Source organism: Lepidochelys olivacea, assembly GCF_965140295.1.
Source record: "Lepidochelys olivacea isolate rLepOli2 genome assembly, chromosome: 14".
Taxonomy (NCBI): Eukaryota; Metazoa; Chordata; order Testudines; family Cheloniidae; genus Lepidochelys; species Lepidochelys olivacea.
Window position 1 is genome coordinate 6,314,167 of NC_140424.1, and position 16,635 is coordinate 6,330,801.

Below are 16,635 nucleotides of genomic sequence, written 5' to 3' on the forward strand. Positions count from 1 at the left end.
GTTTGTAAAGGACTTGGAGATCCTACCATGAAAGGTGTTGTACAAGTTGAAACTATAATTATTATATTTTATTTTATTTTTTGAGTGCACACCTTCCCAGTGAGCATCTGTATCAGGGATTTCAAATCCTGGTTGGTTGGATATCCACTCTCCATAAAATAGCCTGAAGAACTGTTCTCTGTCACTTAACTGTTTAAATGCCTAAATCTAGTCATGATGGAGGCTGAGGTGAATCCATATTTGGCCCAAAGTATTTAGCAGCCACTCTGTTCTTAAAACTTTAAAATATGCAACTATAAGAAAGCAACTGTTAGATATTTTTGTGTTTCAGAACTGTTCTGTGAGCTAGATACTCATGTGTGCCAGGAGATTCTGAGTTATGGCATTTCCATGACAACCCTGGCTGATGTGTTCCTGACACTGGAAGAAGAAGCAGCAATTGATCAAGCAGGTAAGAAAGTCCAATGCTGTCCAAAGTGAAAAGGATGACTCGGTCTTTACAAAGGCAAAATTCTCATTGAAGTGAATGGGAGTTTTGTCTGATAAGAGCAGTGGGATTTGTCCCAGTATCACGAATCAAATAAATCCAAATAAGTAACCTTATGGTATTTTCTGTTCCACTGAAAGCATCCCAAGGCATCTTTCCTGATTTCTGAAACAGTTCTTTTCACATTTTTATAATAACTGCCTGGAATCCTGAATCTTATTCTGGTCATCTCCAATTAGATGGCGGTTCTCAAATTAAACAGAGCACTCCCAAACCTGCCCAAAAAAATTAAACTCACTAGAGCCAGACACACATGCTGATGTGACTCATCAGGGCTTCAACTTAGTAATGGTTTGGTATATCATGTAGGACTAAAAGCTTGAAACTTCAGCCTCTGAGTTGAGTAGTCATTTCCAAACCCAGTATCCAAATATCCATTTCAACGTCCTACTCGCTGATTTGAGAACTCAGATCAGGAGCATAATTTGCTGTAGAGGACAGTAGCACCTCCCCCCAAACCTTGGTTTGCCCCCCATCTGAATTTTCATAGCTTGATATGCTCCACCTTTTCCCCCTCCCACAACTTTGCAGGATATAATGTAGAACATTATATGTGGCAATGAGATGCAGATTAAGTCAATTTGTTTGGTAAATCATTCCCCTCCTTCCCCATTTATTTGTAATCTGGGATTGATTCCATATTGCTCTTCAGTGAAGCTAAAAGGAAAGAACTTCTGTGTTCCAAACACTCCAGGATAAGGGGTAAGCTTTAACTGGCCGATTTCTTTGCTCCTAGATTATGGTGTGTTCAGTGAGGAGCAGGCAGAAGAGGAAAGAGACACCTTCTCTCCCGACGAATTGGAACAAAGTCTCCTGTCACTCTCAGACACTGGAAAGGCGACTGTAAGTGGCACAGCCCTCTGGAGACAGCAAGTCTGTGCCCTGGCAAGAATTCGCTTCTTAAAGCTAAAGCATGAGAGTCAAACTATTAGGTCCATGTAAGTGCCAGAGTGTATCTGATCCTATATATGAAAAGCAAAAGCAAACTCAGACTGCATATGTCAAAAAAAAAAAAAAAAACCTGAAAAAATTTCTCACTGGTATTTATTTTGTCTATCAGCACTCAAAACAACTTGCAGATTAAATAGCGAATTCACTGTAAATAACAAACAACTTTTCAGCTCATGGCACTTCTGCGAAGTGACACCCCTGACTGTAATATTGTTTTTATCTGCCTGTTATTTTCTGTGGCTTTGCTATTCCATGGGAGACTTTCTTACAGCTTTGCCAAATGAAATGTAATTTGGGGACTTGTTTCTTGTATTCACTTGTGATTGGGTATTGTAGTAAGGTCATTGTATCAAAATGTACCAGCCATCTAGGTCCCAAGGAAGCAAGAGAATTACTTGCTGAGTGAGAAAGCTCTAGTTCTCCATATCAGGAATGTGAGAGTTAATCAACACACTCAGGAAATCACTTGGGCCTGTTTGCTGTCTGGAAGCAACTAAACAGAAGTATGAGCCAACAGAAAGGGGTACTTTGAATATGTGAGACAAACAGAATGTCTCTTCCAGATCATGGAAACCCTGCAAACTTCACTGTAATCTCACTTTGATTTGTGACACTTTACTTAAAGATTTGGGGTTAGGGTTTTGGTTTTTTTCCACACCACCCTCCAGGAAGAGTTTAGAAACTATTTTTAACCTATTAAAAAGTTTTTCAGTTTCCCCTTAAGGGAGAGAGGGTTCAAAACAAAGACTTTCTTGTTGTTTTGGTAGGGCAGCTAAACCAGTCTTCCAAGGAGTTTCAGAGACCATGTGTTTCTCACCTGGAGAAGGAAGTCACCACAGATCCTGTACTCTTCTGCATCTTGCTTTACTTTACTGAGGAACCAGGCCTAAGAGATAGGGACCTCAGGTACAGGAAGGGAAGTGGTCTTCGGGAAGGTAATAAAGGGAAGTGAAAGCTCTTCCTGAGTCTTTGCGCTGGGTCCCAAGACTATGTCTCCCTGGTGCTGGGCAGGCGGGAGCTCTGCTTCCCTCCAAGACACTAACTGACCAAATGCAGAGCAGCCCTGTTGGACTCACACATGTGTTTAAATCGCTACAGTAGATTCACCAGTCTAGTCAGAGGAGAGACTGTGCATGTGGTTTGGCCCATTTGACTTTGGAATTATTTTAATTAGAAATGGGCCAAACCAAAATCATAAATCACAAAACCCCAGATGTGTCTGGATCTGAACTTTGAGGCCTGAGCACTCAATTATATTTAATAATATAATTCTTTATTAAGGCTGCAGCAGGTTCATCCTTTGAAACGGACAATCGCAGTTCTTGAGACTGTATTATTAGAGCTGGTTGAAAAATTTCCTGCTGAACATTTTCCCATCGGAAAATGCCATTTCACCAGAATCGAAACTTTCCATGGGCACCTGTCAAATTGGATGAAATTTTGCTTTGCGGGGCCAAAAAAAAATCAAAATAAAACATTTCAAAATGCTCCGCTTTGACATTTTTGGAATAGAACATTTTACTTTTCTATTTCAGAATGCCCTTTTGTTTTGAAAGTTGATCTTATATTATATTAAAAATAATAAGGAAATCAAAAGGAAACATTTACCCCAAAACAACTTTTTGAAATTTCAAACTTGAACATTTTGTTTCAAACTTGAACACTTGGAACAAAAACAAAATTTGAAATCACTGAATTTCCTGCGAAACAGACATTCTGGTTTTCCCCCACCGCTCCGCTTATTTTCATCATTGTTTGAGGGAAAGAAGCAGCACCAATGGGATAACATAAGTAGATACCAGGTTCTTAAATGACAGAGCTAATATAGGAAGAAATGAGTCTGATACCAGGTCTGTGAAGGAGGTGGTCCTAGCAGAGTGAAAGGCAGCAGCTTCTGGGGTCCTGGCTGCCGGGCGCTGAAGTGGCAGCTAGAAGTGGCTTGACCTGGTGCTGTGTTTTTCTATAATCTGCCCAGGCAGCCACACGGTCCAGTAAAAGTGGCGGTAGCCATATCAGAAGAATTTCTTGTCACCCACCATAGAACTTTTCAGAGTCCCGCTCTTTACCTAGGGCTTTGTTGCTTGCCTCTGGACACAGTCCCAAATTCTTACATGTATGCCATACTCAGCCTCTTCCCCTCCTCTACCTCCTGTCATCCTTGCCCCGGCACCCCTCCCCACCTTCTGCTCTGGTTTTGCTCGCTGTCCCTGCAAGCATGGTTTATGCATGGTGTGCTCATCAGAGCACTCGGTTGCCTGAAGCTTCTCTCTGCCAGGCACACCTCTGGGTTGAAGAAATGATAGGCAGAGACCAGGCGCTGTCTTAAAGGTTTGTGATCATTCCACATCCCTGAGTTGCATGGCTAGCCTTTTAGCTCTAAGAAGCCTGCAGGTTTGTGAAAATCAGTTGGTATGATGCCAAAAACATGGTGATAAGAGAGTATAAGCATCTTATTTTGATTTTCTAGCCAACTTGGCACCATGGATTAATAAATGGATGTATATTGTAACTCATCACCTACTCTTCCATTTTAGATTATTGGTGTGTGGTCTTCTTATACTGCCTTTCCTGATCTCCAAGATAATAAGTGATGGAGAAATTGTTGCCCTTACGATGAAGGTTTCACCTCAGATGTATTTTCTCCAACCTGGACAGCAGCACTACCAAACACGTCACACCAGCTTATTGATCCTCAATGATACAGGTGAGAAAAATGGAATTAATAATGTCAATGTTGGAATCTACAACACAGTACATTGTAAGTGTCCTGTTGATCTTTTTTCTTTCAAAGAAACACACAAAACCAGTACAAAGTCGCAAAGTATATTCCTGCACTAAATCCTAGTGCATCTTAATAGTGACTCCCTGAATAATTCATACAAGATCATTTCATTAATTAGTTTAGACCAGAACAACATTTCTTGTTTGCATGCTTTGAAAATGTGAAGGGTTATAATCAGAGTCACTTCTAAACCACTATTAAATGGCTGTTGTATTTGCCATGATATCCATACCTTGCTGCATGAATCATCTCCAGATTTTTTTTTAAAATGATGTTTCTAACCCTCATGGTTCTAAAGTAAACCTTGGGAACCTGAATGAAGTGTAAGCGGATTCTGTATTGGCTTCCTACATCTGCAGAGAGCCTGCGCTCATGACTCTGAAAGGTTTGACTGCCCCTAATCATCTCAATGGAATGTTTAGTTGAAAACTGAAATTGTGGAGACCTGTGGAGAGCAGACTAACTTTAATACCAAAAGAAACAAGATGGGCAGCAACTCTGCTGATTCATTATTCACAATTAATGTTTCCGAATATTTCATTTCATAAAATATTCTGAGATTTCAACTTTTCATTGTGATTTGAGACAAAAAGCAAATTTCAAAATCTCTGAATTTCCATCCTGTAGGAAATTATATTTTTTTAACCAGCTTTACTTCTCACCATGCGAACTTCCTGATTACTGTGCGCAGCAAAGTAGTTTTTGCTAAGAAACACCTTCCTGTTAAAAGGTCAGACCATGCCCCCTTTCAGAAATCCATCACTTGAAAAATGTTAGAGGTGTAAGGCTAGTGAGATGGAAGAATCTCAAAGAGCTTCTCTCCAGACTTTCAGCTTCCAATAGATCTTATTAAAGTGACATTAGAATTTTACTAGGAATGGACCTAAGCCACATAGTTCAGATCTAGATACAGAATTTCTCACAGAATAGGGTGTTTGGATGGGATCTTCAATTTGATTTTATCATTCTTGTGCTTTTACTATAAAAGAGCTGTCTAAATTCTGCTTTCTCTAATTTGTTAGGTTCAGACATTGAGGACTTCATCCGGGCTGTGAAAAGTCAGAATATAATGTTGGAAATAGCTAATGGGAAAAACATCTCAGATGGTCAAGAATACAATGGGGCTATTAAAGTATCACTTGCAGACAAGGTAACTGAGACTAAGTAAATATGACATTCTGTAAACTTTATAACTCAAAAACCACTGATGGAAGATGTTATGGTTATTTATTATTATTAGAGGTGGATTCAAGAAGCAAACTTTGGATCTAGCCTTTCCTATAGTTTGGAGGCTTGTTTTTACTTTGGCTCATTGTACAGAAATGTGTCTACAATGAAATCCAGATCTAGAGCTTACATCCAAACGTTGGCAGCATCCAGGTCAAGGGGTTGGTTTATGCTCATCTCTAATTTATATGGTATTATGAATGCACGTGACAGTTTCTATAATAATACAAAGAAAAAGGTCTCTGCCTCAAAAAATAGATTAAAGAGGGTTTTGTTAGAAGAGCAATTTGAAGAATAATAAATTTTTAAAAATTCTTATTTGGGTTTTAAGCTAGCAAATGGAGCAGGTATCATAAAAGTTTCATGGAGCAAGGTCAGCATACAACAATACTAGAGATATGGGGATTTTTTAACTGTAAAATCTGGGCCAAATTCTGTGCTCACTTACACTGATGGAATAAATGGGCCAAAACTTACCCCTCTGCTTTTTTCAATCCAATTTCCTCAGCTAGCTAAAGTCTAGTTTTTAGAGTGAAGACTGACTAATCTTTCATTTCTTCAGCATTTCAGATTTTCAGTGATGTGCCATGCCAAGAGAATCAATTGCTTTCCAGTGCTTATGAACATCATTAGCAATGCATTACTAAGAAACTTAAATTCCACTAGGCATATTCAAGTCACGACTAGGATGTCCCCTATGGTATGTATTTGACATTCTGCCCAAGATTTTTAAAAGTGATTTGTTATTTTGGAAACCTCCATTTTTGGATGCCCAACTTGAGAACTTAAAAAAGCCTGATTTTCAGAGAGTGCTGAGCACTCACCCTCTGAAAATTAGGCCTCTTTAAAGGGTCTCAAGGTGAGCACACACAAATGGAGGCACCCAGAGCCACCAGTCACTTCTGAAAATCTTGCCACTACGTGTCCCCATGTTCTCTCTTTTATATAATTTGAGGTCCCTTTCACCTGTTCTCTTTTCCAAGCTAAATGACGCTAGCTCTTTCATTCTCTAGTCATGCGTACAATAAGTCCCTTTCAGACATTCTTGTCATCATCTTGTCTTTTTGCTGAATTTTCAGTCTGTGCTGTTATATATTCCTTGAGATGAGGGGACCGAAACTGTACACATCATTCCTTACAAATGCAAATCTGTGTTTTACATGTGATAATACCATTATGTTTTCATAGAAATTAGAGCTTGAAAAGAACTGCTAGATTGTTATCCAGACAGTGTGGGACAAGCCTTTAAGTCAAGCCATTCCCATCTCTATCCCAGCCAATGCCAAATTGTTTCCACCTGTACATTTTCTAATGATTTGCCAAGTCTGGGGAGATGAATGGCCATTCCATCTCTAGGTACATTAGCCTCTGCTTGGGAAATTTCTGCGGATTCTAGGGTGGAGGGGAGGGTAATTATTTCCCAAGAGATGAGTTCTTCCAGTCCCCTAATCATTTTTGTTCTTCTCTGCATTTGTTTCAATTTGTCTCCATCCCCCTGTATTGTGGCATCCAGGACTGAATGCAACATTGCAGGGTCAGTCTATAGAGAAGTGGCATTGGCTGTCTCCTCTCTGGGTGCCTTACTAAAAGGGGTGCTTTGAGGTTGCATAGACATGATGCCTCTGCAGATGCAACTTCAAGCCAGACCTTTGTAAAGCAAGTAGGATGCTTTTGTTTCTTCAGCTGTATGGTGACATTATTTAAAATCTATTCTGTTATTATTATTTATAGGCATTACGTAAGCACCCATGGCCATTATATGAAAGCATATAGCCATTTTTGCTTACTGTTTTTTAGATATCATCTGAGCACGGAATAAGGTTACTTTGGCATTCCATTCTTTTCATGTCTATTTTAGCTTCTGGTTTGGCACCTCACTTTGCAATGAGCAGCATAGGTGATTACAAGGTAAGAATGGATACTTTGGGTAGGTAAAAGTAAATGTGATATCTGCTGTGTTTCTTGTTTTTAACAATAGATCATCGCTTTTTCACATCTTGTAAAGATCTGCTGAGAAATCCAACCACGTCAGTGTTGTTTCCCAATTGGAAAAATGTGTGTGCGCGTGCTGTCCCTCTGACTTCTCCCATTGGTCCTGATCCTACAAACACTTCATGTGAGTTGTAAGATTGATTTCAGTGAGACTACATATGCAGTCAGAGCTAAGGAAGTGTTTGCAGTATCGGGGCCATACTTTGGATTATCCAAACTCGTATCCCCTCCCCTAACAGAATTCTAAACAAGTATTTTTATTTTTTCATATCTATTTTTCCAGAATGTATTTCCCATTCCATCTTGTTCAATGTAATTATTTGACAATTGAGTGAATGCTTTCTCTTTCCTTTCCATTTCCTTTCCTAGATAAAAGCTCACTCCCAGCTGTGGACTTCAGGCATGTTCCCTTCAGCATATTGGTGTGGCCAGGCTCTGGTGGACATTCCTCTCTGCTGTGCTCTTCTCTTCACAATGACTGGGATTATGTTTTTAATTAATTATAAAATTAGTCTGACTCCTGGATTATTAGCCTTACCTATGGTAAATTCCTTTTTAATAAACTATGTGGAAAATTCATCTTCAAGAATAAAATAACGGGGGGAAATTGAGGCCTGACTTTTTAAAAATGTTATCCAAATACTCTAGGCTCTTGCATATCCTTCACCATCCTTGTATCGGAGCACCTGTTTTCTATTCTGAGCTTTGGGAGGCTTGAAAGATCTGTGTTGAAATCTTCATTGATGGATATAGCAAGTGCTGACCTTAGAGAAAGGTTTAACACCCTAAGAAATCCATGCCACCTCATTTTGTCAGTTGTCAAATTGGCTGTCTTTTTCTGGAGAATCTCAGTAATAGAATTACAGCAAGGGTATTCTACAGGAGCACTGTGCTGTGTCAGAATAGATGGAGGGAGCAATGTGCCCGTCACCTGGCTATGTATGCCTGATTTTACACTGCACATTACCATAAGTTTGTCACTTTTTTCAGCACCAAATTTAACATACATGTTCAGAAGGGAGAAATAGCTGTCCAGTCTTAGCATGTTATTGGGTTTTCAGTTTGCAAGGAAGAGTTGTTCACTACAGTAGCATCCTTTCCCAGCTCCAAGTCCACTTTGGTTAAGGTTAGGTAGCACAAATGTTCCATCAAAAATGTCTGTGATACCATTTTTATCCTCTAAATTTGTGTTGCATATTGTTTGTGTTGGCATGATGCTCATTCTGATTCTCTCCATTCAGGTTGTGTCTATATTTGGCTATGCAGCATCCATTGTCGTCCTCACTTATGTGATCTCTTTTGCTTTTCGCAAAAAGAAAAGCTACAGTGACTTTTGGGCTTTTATCTTTATATTTGTAAGTACATGAAAGGTTTGAAGGGGGTTATAGTGTCATTGAAGATCAGATTTTATCATAGTGACAATCACAGATGGATCAAGCAGAAAAAATTCAGAGGACATAAGTGGGGATTTCATCCTGGAGTTTTGTTCAGCTTCTTATAAAGACAGGCACCAATTTCAAAATTTGGACCTGGATCTTGCTTTCAGATTCAGAGGTTAAGAGGAGCTCCTGCTTCCCACTTGTCCAGCATCTGAGCAGGACATTCCATAACTGCTAAGATACCTGCAGTTGGAGCATGCTCACTGGGGAAACACTCTCAAGCTGATATCTTCAGAGAAGCAAAATAATATATATAATTTTCTCTTAAAGTGGACTAATGGGTGTGTTGCCTTTGGTTTGTTTGTTTTTTTATCATGGCTTTCTAGGTTTCTTTCGTGCTTAATGGAATTTATTATATAATCCATGTGAACTTCATCACGACCATCCTCACTGCATTGATTCCTTTCTATACGTTAGCTGGCTGTATGAGAATAATTGTGAAGGTGCGTGCAGAACATAACAAACTCCAGCATAATACGCTTTTTTCTAGTTTTAATTTGAAAAAGTTGCAACAAAACCTAAAAAAAACCCAAGGCAGTCGGATGAATTGTTTGTAGCACACTGCCAGGTACAGTCTGGCTAGATATGTACCATGACCTGAGCCTTGGGTTAAAATTTCAAACCAGTGCAATGATTCCTATCAGTAATCATTACCAAAATTCTCAGCTGTACTGCACTATGAAATGCCACTTTGCATCTACAGAAAACTACTGGCATGACGAAGTATTGATCCAAATAGCCTATGATGGATGCAGTACTGCAGCTATTCACTGAGAAGATGGAACCAAATATGCAGGCCAAATCCTAAGCGGTGCTGAGCATCTTTAATTCCCCGTGACTGCAGTGGGAATTTGCAGATGCTCAGCCTCTCTTCGGAATTGGCTCTGTGGTAGTATTTTGTATCTATGAGCACTCTCCCCATATGTAAGCCCTATGCCAAAGACTGTAGTGGACTGGTGAAAGTGTGGTGCAGAGGAAACAAGGAGATAAAACCAAGGAGGCAGCTGTCTAAGGAACTGCACAGGTTGCTTTCCAAGGGGTCAATATGGAAGTGGAATATGTGAGGGACTGTAATGAGAGGAAGGGAGAGAGCCGAAATCAATCTGGAAGAGGAAGATGAATGGGGAGCAGTCAGGGAGGCAGTAGGTCACATCTACCTAGAGAAGAATGAGGCAGGAGGAGAAGTGAGATTGGAGAAGGGTTAAAAATAGCAGTAGAGGAGAAATCTAGTGGCCCTATGATGGTTCTTTGGAAATGACACGGGGCAAGGGCTGTGGGAAGAGTGCCACCATTAGAGGGCAGCTGCAGATAGAGATGGAGGGAGGTAAAGGAACTGTGGATGGTGGGCGTTCCAGAGAAATCAGGAGAGAGGGTAAGCTGGGGTGGGGGGGAAGTTAGAGGTGAAGAGACTGGCAGAGTGGGTGGAGGGGATGACAGCGAATGGTGGGGATGAAGGGAAGAGCAAGGGTTGCCGGATGCAAGAAAAAGAAGGCAAAGGAGCAGTGAAAGGTAGGATGAGGGTCTAGTGGGGGTAAGAAAAGGTAGGAGATGGATGTGGAAGGAAGAAGGGAGAACATAAAGGTGGTGGGAGGAAAACAGGAAGCAAGGAGGGCAAGATAGAAGAGAAGATGGAGGATGTGGTGGAAGCAGGAGGCTCAGGGATGCATCACCTTGATCTCTCATTGAGTTATAGGAGTGAGTCCAATCATGCCAAACCAATGAAGTGCTGAGTAATTGTGCAGCCAAATGATAAACTGTAAAGCCCCTTTGAAACAGAGGTCTAGGAAGGTCCCGTACACTCTCTCTAACGATACCAAAAGCATTGCGGAGAGCTCATATGTGTTTAAACACAGAGGGATAAATTCAATCTTATCTTACATTCAAAGGATGTAGGCTTTCACTTTTACTCTCCACTGGAAATTGTTGCTGTTTCTAATCTGTAAATTGTTTTATCCTTATGCAGGTGTCGTCAGACCATTTATTTAACCCCTGGGAAGATGATCAAGAAATGATGCTGAGCAAAGGCCACTTGCTTGTTAGCCTGGCAGTAAGAACAAACTTCCATTTCCAAGATGATGTGAAGTTTTCCTGTTTTCAATGCCCTCCTCTTGCTGAATGGAGTTTCGTTGCAGAAAATTTCTCACACTGCTGCTCTGAGATTTAAAAAAAGAAAAGAAAAGATCCTCTGCCCAATCCTGTGATGTGCTGAGCCCTTTCAACCCCCCATTGACTTCAGGGGGAATTGAGAGGGCTCAACATCTCACTGGTAAAGAGGGGCCATCCATTCCAGCTACCTGAGGGGGGGGCAGCACAAGCGTTACCTTCACGGCATTTTTCTCATGTGGGCGTGAGTACCCTTGTGCATCTGCCACTTCCTGAAGGCTCTCTCCACACTCCTGCATTATAGCATCCTCCTCCTTCCTTCTTCCCCCCACTCTCTCAATTTCTCCATCCTTGGTAGAACTGATTTCACCTCCCAAGCGAGGGCCTTAACCACTGAGCTATAATCCATCCTCACACTCTCTCTGGCAAGACAACAGAGTCAATGTCAGAGCCAATATTAGATCTGGGTTGTTCCTGCTCTCAGTCCTGTGCTCCAATCGCTAGGCCATGCCTCTGTCTTTTTTTGCACTCCGTTTATCTTCACATGGGATGCTAAAATCTGAAATTTGAAAAGAAGTATTTGGGTAAAATCCCTGGCTCTGCTGAAGTAAATTGGAGTTTCGCCATTGACATCAATGGATCCAAGCATTTCACACATTGTCTTTTGCTTATTTTCCAGCCATACCTGCACTGTATTATTTTTATTTTCATTCTGCGATGTCTGGAGTGGAAATACGGAAGAAAAACTACGAGAGAGGATCCAATCTTCAGGTCTGTGCAAAACAGAATCTATACAAATTGAATTGAGCCTTGGGCTGAATAGATCAGGTGTTCATGACACAGGAGCTACATGTGGAAATCTGCCTCTGTACCATATGCTTCAAGAACACTGAGTTTGGTTTCTTTTCTCTGTAGAATTTCTCCAAGGAAAGAGATCTTCCGCCAAAACCCTGAAGAGTCTGAAGGAGAAGATGAAGATGTTCAAGCTGAAAGAATGAGATCCAGCAGCGTGATGACCTGTCAGAACCAGGAAGAGGTAAAAATGAATAAGGAGAATGTGCATCCAACACGAAATCATAGAATCATAGAAATGTAGGACTGGTAGGGACCTCAATAGGTCATCTAGTTTGTGCTCAAGGTAGGATTGTGTAATAACTAGACTATTCCTGACAGGTGTTTGTCTAACCTGTTCTTTAAAACCTCCAATGACAGAGATTCCACAGCCTCCCTAGGCAATCTGTTCCAGTGCTTAACTACCCTGACACTTACGAAGTTCTTCCTAATGTCCAACCTAAATAATGACAATACATTATTTGGGTAGAGGCACGCTGCACATCTCCCCACATTACCCTGCCAATTGCTATCAAACCTGATATCAAATGGAATTAGATGGGTATTTAATCTCTGGCGCTCCTTCATCTCTCTGTTAAGATTGCCAATATTAAAGCAAAGAGTAATGATTGGCTGTGTGATATAGACACCTGAATACTAGGGACCACGTTCTGATTCATTTATGCTGATGGCTCTTTTAAATTTTATAGACTTCTGTAATAAAACGTTTGCTGATGTAGTTGTAAACTACAGCGTAATGCATAGCAGTTAGCCTGACTTTAAATCTGCTTAATCTTCACCAGGCCTTCATTCTGATCTACGAAGAGCACAGTGCAGTTAAATGCTAGCTCTTTATATATTTCATTTTGCAGTAAAACCATCCATTTCTGCATTACGCTTATGCTATGTGAGTCTTCCCTGTCTTCACCCTAGAGCCAGAGCACAAGGGAGCTGCTTAATCTTACTCAAGACTTTTTATCCAAAAATACCTCCTGGTCATGGGGAAAACACAAGCTAAAGAGAGTTTCTCACATATTACCTATTTTCCTCTGGCTGATGTCACTGGCAGGGAGAAGAGATGGTGGCTCCATCCTACTGCCAGACAGGAAGAGCAGGGCAGCCTGTGAATTGGCAGAGTCTGGGCGGTGCCTCAAGATGCTTTGTGCTTAAAGTTGGCCCTGGACACTGGAAAACATTTAACAGGCTCTTGGTGTCACAAGCAGAGCTAGTTGGGAAATGGGATTTTTTGCAGAAAAATTCAACTTTTTGTCAAACAATAGTTTTCATCCAAAAAACAAAAATTATTTGGTTTCCAGTTTTCCAATGAAAAATTGAAAATATTCAAGGAAATCAGACACTTTCTATGAACGTTTTAATTTATCTGAAAGCCCAACTTGCCATCGAAAAGAAGTTTAGATGGAAAATTTTCAACCAGCCGTAGTTACAAGCAGCGCTGCCTGGAAAAGGGGATCCCTTACCAAGAAAAAATTTGCATTTCTGCCAGAAAATCATTCCAGCAGAAAATTCCTGAATGGCGCTCATGACAAGTGATGTCCATAAATGATTTTTCAGTAATAAGGCCACCAACCACAGAAGCCTCAGAAACATCCAACTTTTTCTTACCATGTGCATTTTCAGAGCTGGGTGTTGAGCCATAGATAGCTGCTTCTCAAACTGTGCTTAATAAATCCACAAGTCCACATAGTTAACAATAGTCAACTAGAAATTTTAAAATGTCAGCAGAGGAAGGAAGTGAGGAGGGTTTGTGATACCAAATGAATTCGAAGGAACAGTTTTCTTGATCATCTTTCATTCATTTCTCAGATTGGGCCATATCTGATACAGCCATATATTTTATCAAAGTGATGGTGGTTTGCTTTTGTTCCATAGAGACCAATCCTTAGCGTCAACAGTCTACGCAAGGAATACAAAGACAAGAAGGCCAGCTCCATTTTTAAGAAAAGGAAGAAAGTTGCCACAAGAAATGTCTCCTTTTGCGTTAAAAAAGGTCAGAACAAACAAGTACATCACTAGAGGTTTTTAAAACAATGTTATGCATTTTGTTTAATAGAATATTTAGAGCTTGTGAAAGTTATTGGATTAACACCACTGGTGACTGAAGTCTTCTATTTATCACAAGCACCAAGCATGACAAATCAAGTAATTTTGGGTAGGGGCTTATTGCAAGTGTCCTCGCATTACCTGGCTAATTTTTCTCAAACCTAACCTATGGAATTAGATGGGTGTGTAACCTCTGGCGGTCCTCCATCTCTCTGTTAAGATTGCCAATATTTATGGAAATAGTAATGGTTGATTTTGTGATATAGACACCTCAATACTGGAGGCCATATTCTGATTTCATTTATGCTGGGGAGTCTTAAATTTTGTAGACTTCTCCAGACATATGCAGGTGTAACTGTGACTGGAATCTGATCATAGGGATTTGACTGGCCCTATCAGTGGAGTTTACAATGGCCGCTGAACAAGCATCAGATGGTAGAGAACTTCAGTCCCTACCAACCCAGGTGGAATTTAAATCAGTGACCCAGGAATGCTTCTCTATCTTATCACCAGTTCAGAGATTTGAGTACATATTTGTACCGCCAGCACAAATGGCAGACCATCAAGTGGATCAGTTTCAGGAAACATAAAAGCCTTCTACACGATATTCCAAACCATTTGCATGAGGCACTAGTCCAGTAGAGAAAAATAGCTGCAACTCTTTGCAAAAATGTTAGATTTCCCTGGTTCTGCCCCCTCTCTTTTGTAGTGACGTACAGTTGCTAGCAGTTCCAGTAGATGGTATTCATCTGTACATTTTATTCTAGGTGAGGTTTTCGGGCTACTTGGACCCAATGGGGCTGGCAAAAGCACAACTCTAAAGGTGATCATTGGAGACACGTCCCTAACTGCTGGACAGGTAGGAGAAACCTTGGAAAGAGGAGAAGGAGAATTGTCTATTCTGAATGCTAACTGAAAGCTGAAAACTCCAGGGTTATATCCTGGTCCTATTGAAATCAATGGCAGCAGATCGATTGACTTCAACAGGTATATCTACACTGCATCTAGAAGCAAGCCTTCCAGCCCACGCCCACAGACTCACGCTTGCGGGACTCAGGCTAAAGCACTAAAAGAAGCCGGGAGGTTGCCTGAGTTCCAGCCTGAGCCACAACATCAAAATAACATCTACACAGCTATTGTTAGCATGCTAGCGTGAGCCCTGATAACACAAGTCTGTAGACCCAGTTGGGAAGCTCGCTTCCAGATGCAATGTACACATACTCAACTGGGCCAGGATTTCACCCTAAGAGTTTGAAACGTATAATAAACAACAATAAGTTTGCAGCAATGACATCAAAGTCGTGCAGCCTTAGTTTCCAAACATTGTCTTACACGGTGGGAAAAGCTTGACTTGTTGGATTTGGGTGCTGCAGCCTAATTGCTACAGTTCTGAGATGTATTCATTTGTGTTTAATCATTTTTGTTGCTCTTCTCTGGACTTTCTCCAATTTGTCCACATCCTGGACCTGAAAATGCAGAACAATCTGAGTCAACAGTGTAACACTGTTGCAAAAAAAGCAAACATCTTTCTGGGATGTATTAGCAGGAATGTTGTAAGCAAGACATGCAAAGTAATTTTTCCGATCTACTCCGCGCTGATTAGGGCTCAACTGCAGTATTGTGACCAGTTCTGGGCACCACATTTCAGGAAAGATGTGGACAAATGAGAGAAAGTCCAGAGAAGAGCAACAAAAATGATTAAAGGTCTAGAAAACATGACCTATGAAGGAAGATTGAAAAATTTGGGTTTGTTTAGTCTGAAGAAGAGAAGACTGAGAGGGGACGTAACAGTTTTCAAGTACATAAAAGGTTGATACAAGGAGGAGGGAGAAAAATTGTTCTCCTTAACCTCTGAGAATAGGACAAGAAGCAGTGGGCTAAAATTGCAGCAAAGGAGATTTAGGTTGGACATTAGGAAAAACTTCCTAACTGTCAGGGTGGTCAAGCACTGGAATAAATTGTCTAGGGAGGTTGTGGAATCTCCATCATTGGAGATTTTTAAGAGCAGGTTGGACAAACACCTGTCAGGAATGGCCTAGATAATACTTAATCCTGCCATGAGCGCAGGGAACTGGATTAGATGACCTCTCGAGGTCCCTTTCATGAACATGGTAAATAATTCCTTCCTATTAGTTTACCCCTAATCTTATAGCCCCCTTCCTTTCACTCCTTCCCCACAGCATTACAAAAAGGAAACTGCATTTTACCTCTTTTCCCTGTCTCCCTTTGACTGTGCTGAAATAGTGGGGCCATATTAGAGCTGAAACCTGCAGAGCCCTTGGTGAGGTCTGCAGGATTCCATGTTGAAGAAGAGTTTTTAAAAACTGTGAAGAAACACTTCTACCTTTGAGCCCAGAATAAACCGATTGTTTGTGCAGGTGGTGATGAAGGGGACAGATGCAGCTGCTTCTCAACCAGAAGAGGACACAACTGACTTCCTAGGGTACTGCCCTCAGGAGAACCCTCTCTGGCCAAATCTTACTGTTCAGGAACATCTGGAGGTTTATGCTGCTGTGAAAGGGATGAGAAAAGAAGATGCTGCTGTTACTATCAAACGGTACAGAAATAAAATGATTCCAGCCTCCATGGCAGGTGGAGGGATGTACATTGTGTTTAATCACCGTTAGTGACCTCTGCGCCCATCTTGTCTAAAGCTGTTTCTGGTTCAGCTTCTTTATCACATTCATGTACCTATGACATAG

General features: G+C 40.9%; 1 protein-coding gene across 1 annotated transcript in view; it reads left to right on the forward strand.

The window, feature by feature from the left end:
• LOC311530233 (uncharacterized protein) overlaps window positions 1–16,635 on the forward strand; it is a 128,330-nt gene that overhangs the window by 99,043 nt on the left and 12,652 nt on the right. Inside the window, exons 57-73 of the mRNA XM_084646698.1 lie at window positions 332–451; window positions 1,284–1,485; window positions 1,957–2,021; window positions 2,266–2,404; window positions 4,033–4,202; window positions 5,303–5,430; window positions 6,070–6,207; window positions 7,305–7,415; window positions 7,869–8,042; window positions 8,591–8,854; window positions 9,265–9,381; window positions 10,902–10,985; window positions 11,721–11,812; window positions 11,957–12,077; window positions 13,763–13,880; window positions 14,701–14,792; window positions 16,312–16,490. Coding sequence (XP_084502824.1) covers window positions 332–451; window positions 1,284–1,485; window positions 1,957–2,021; window positions 2,266–2,404; window positions 4,033–4,202; window positions 5,303–5,430; window positions 6,070–6,207; window positions 7,305–7,415; window positions 7,869–8,042; window positions 8,591–8,854; window positions 9,265–9,381; window positions 10,902–10,985; window positions 11,721–11,812; window positions 11,957–12,077; window positions 13,763–13,880; window positions 14,701–14,792; window positions 16,312–16,490 — 2,314 coding nt within the window. The remainder of the gene's footprint in view (window positions 1–331; window positions 452–1,283; window positions 1,486–1,956; window positions 2,022–2,265; window positions 2,405–4,032; window positions 4,203–5,302; window positions 5,431–6,069; window positions 6,208–7,304; window positions 7,416–7,868; window positions 8,043–8,590; window positions 8,855–9,264; window positions 9,382–10,901; window positions 10,986–11,720; window positions 11,813–11,956; window positions 12,078–13,762; window positions 13,881–14,700; window positions 14,793–16,311; window positions 16,491–16,635) is intronic.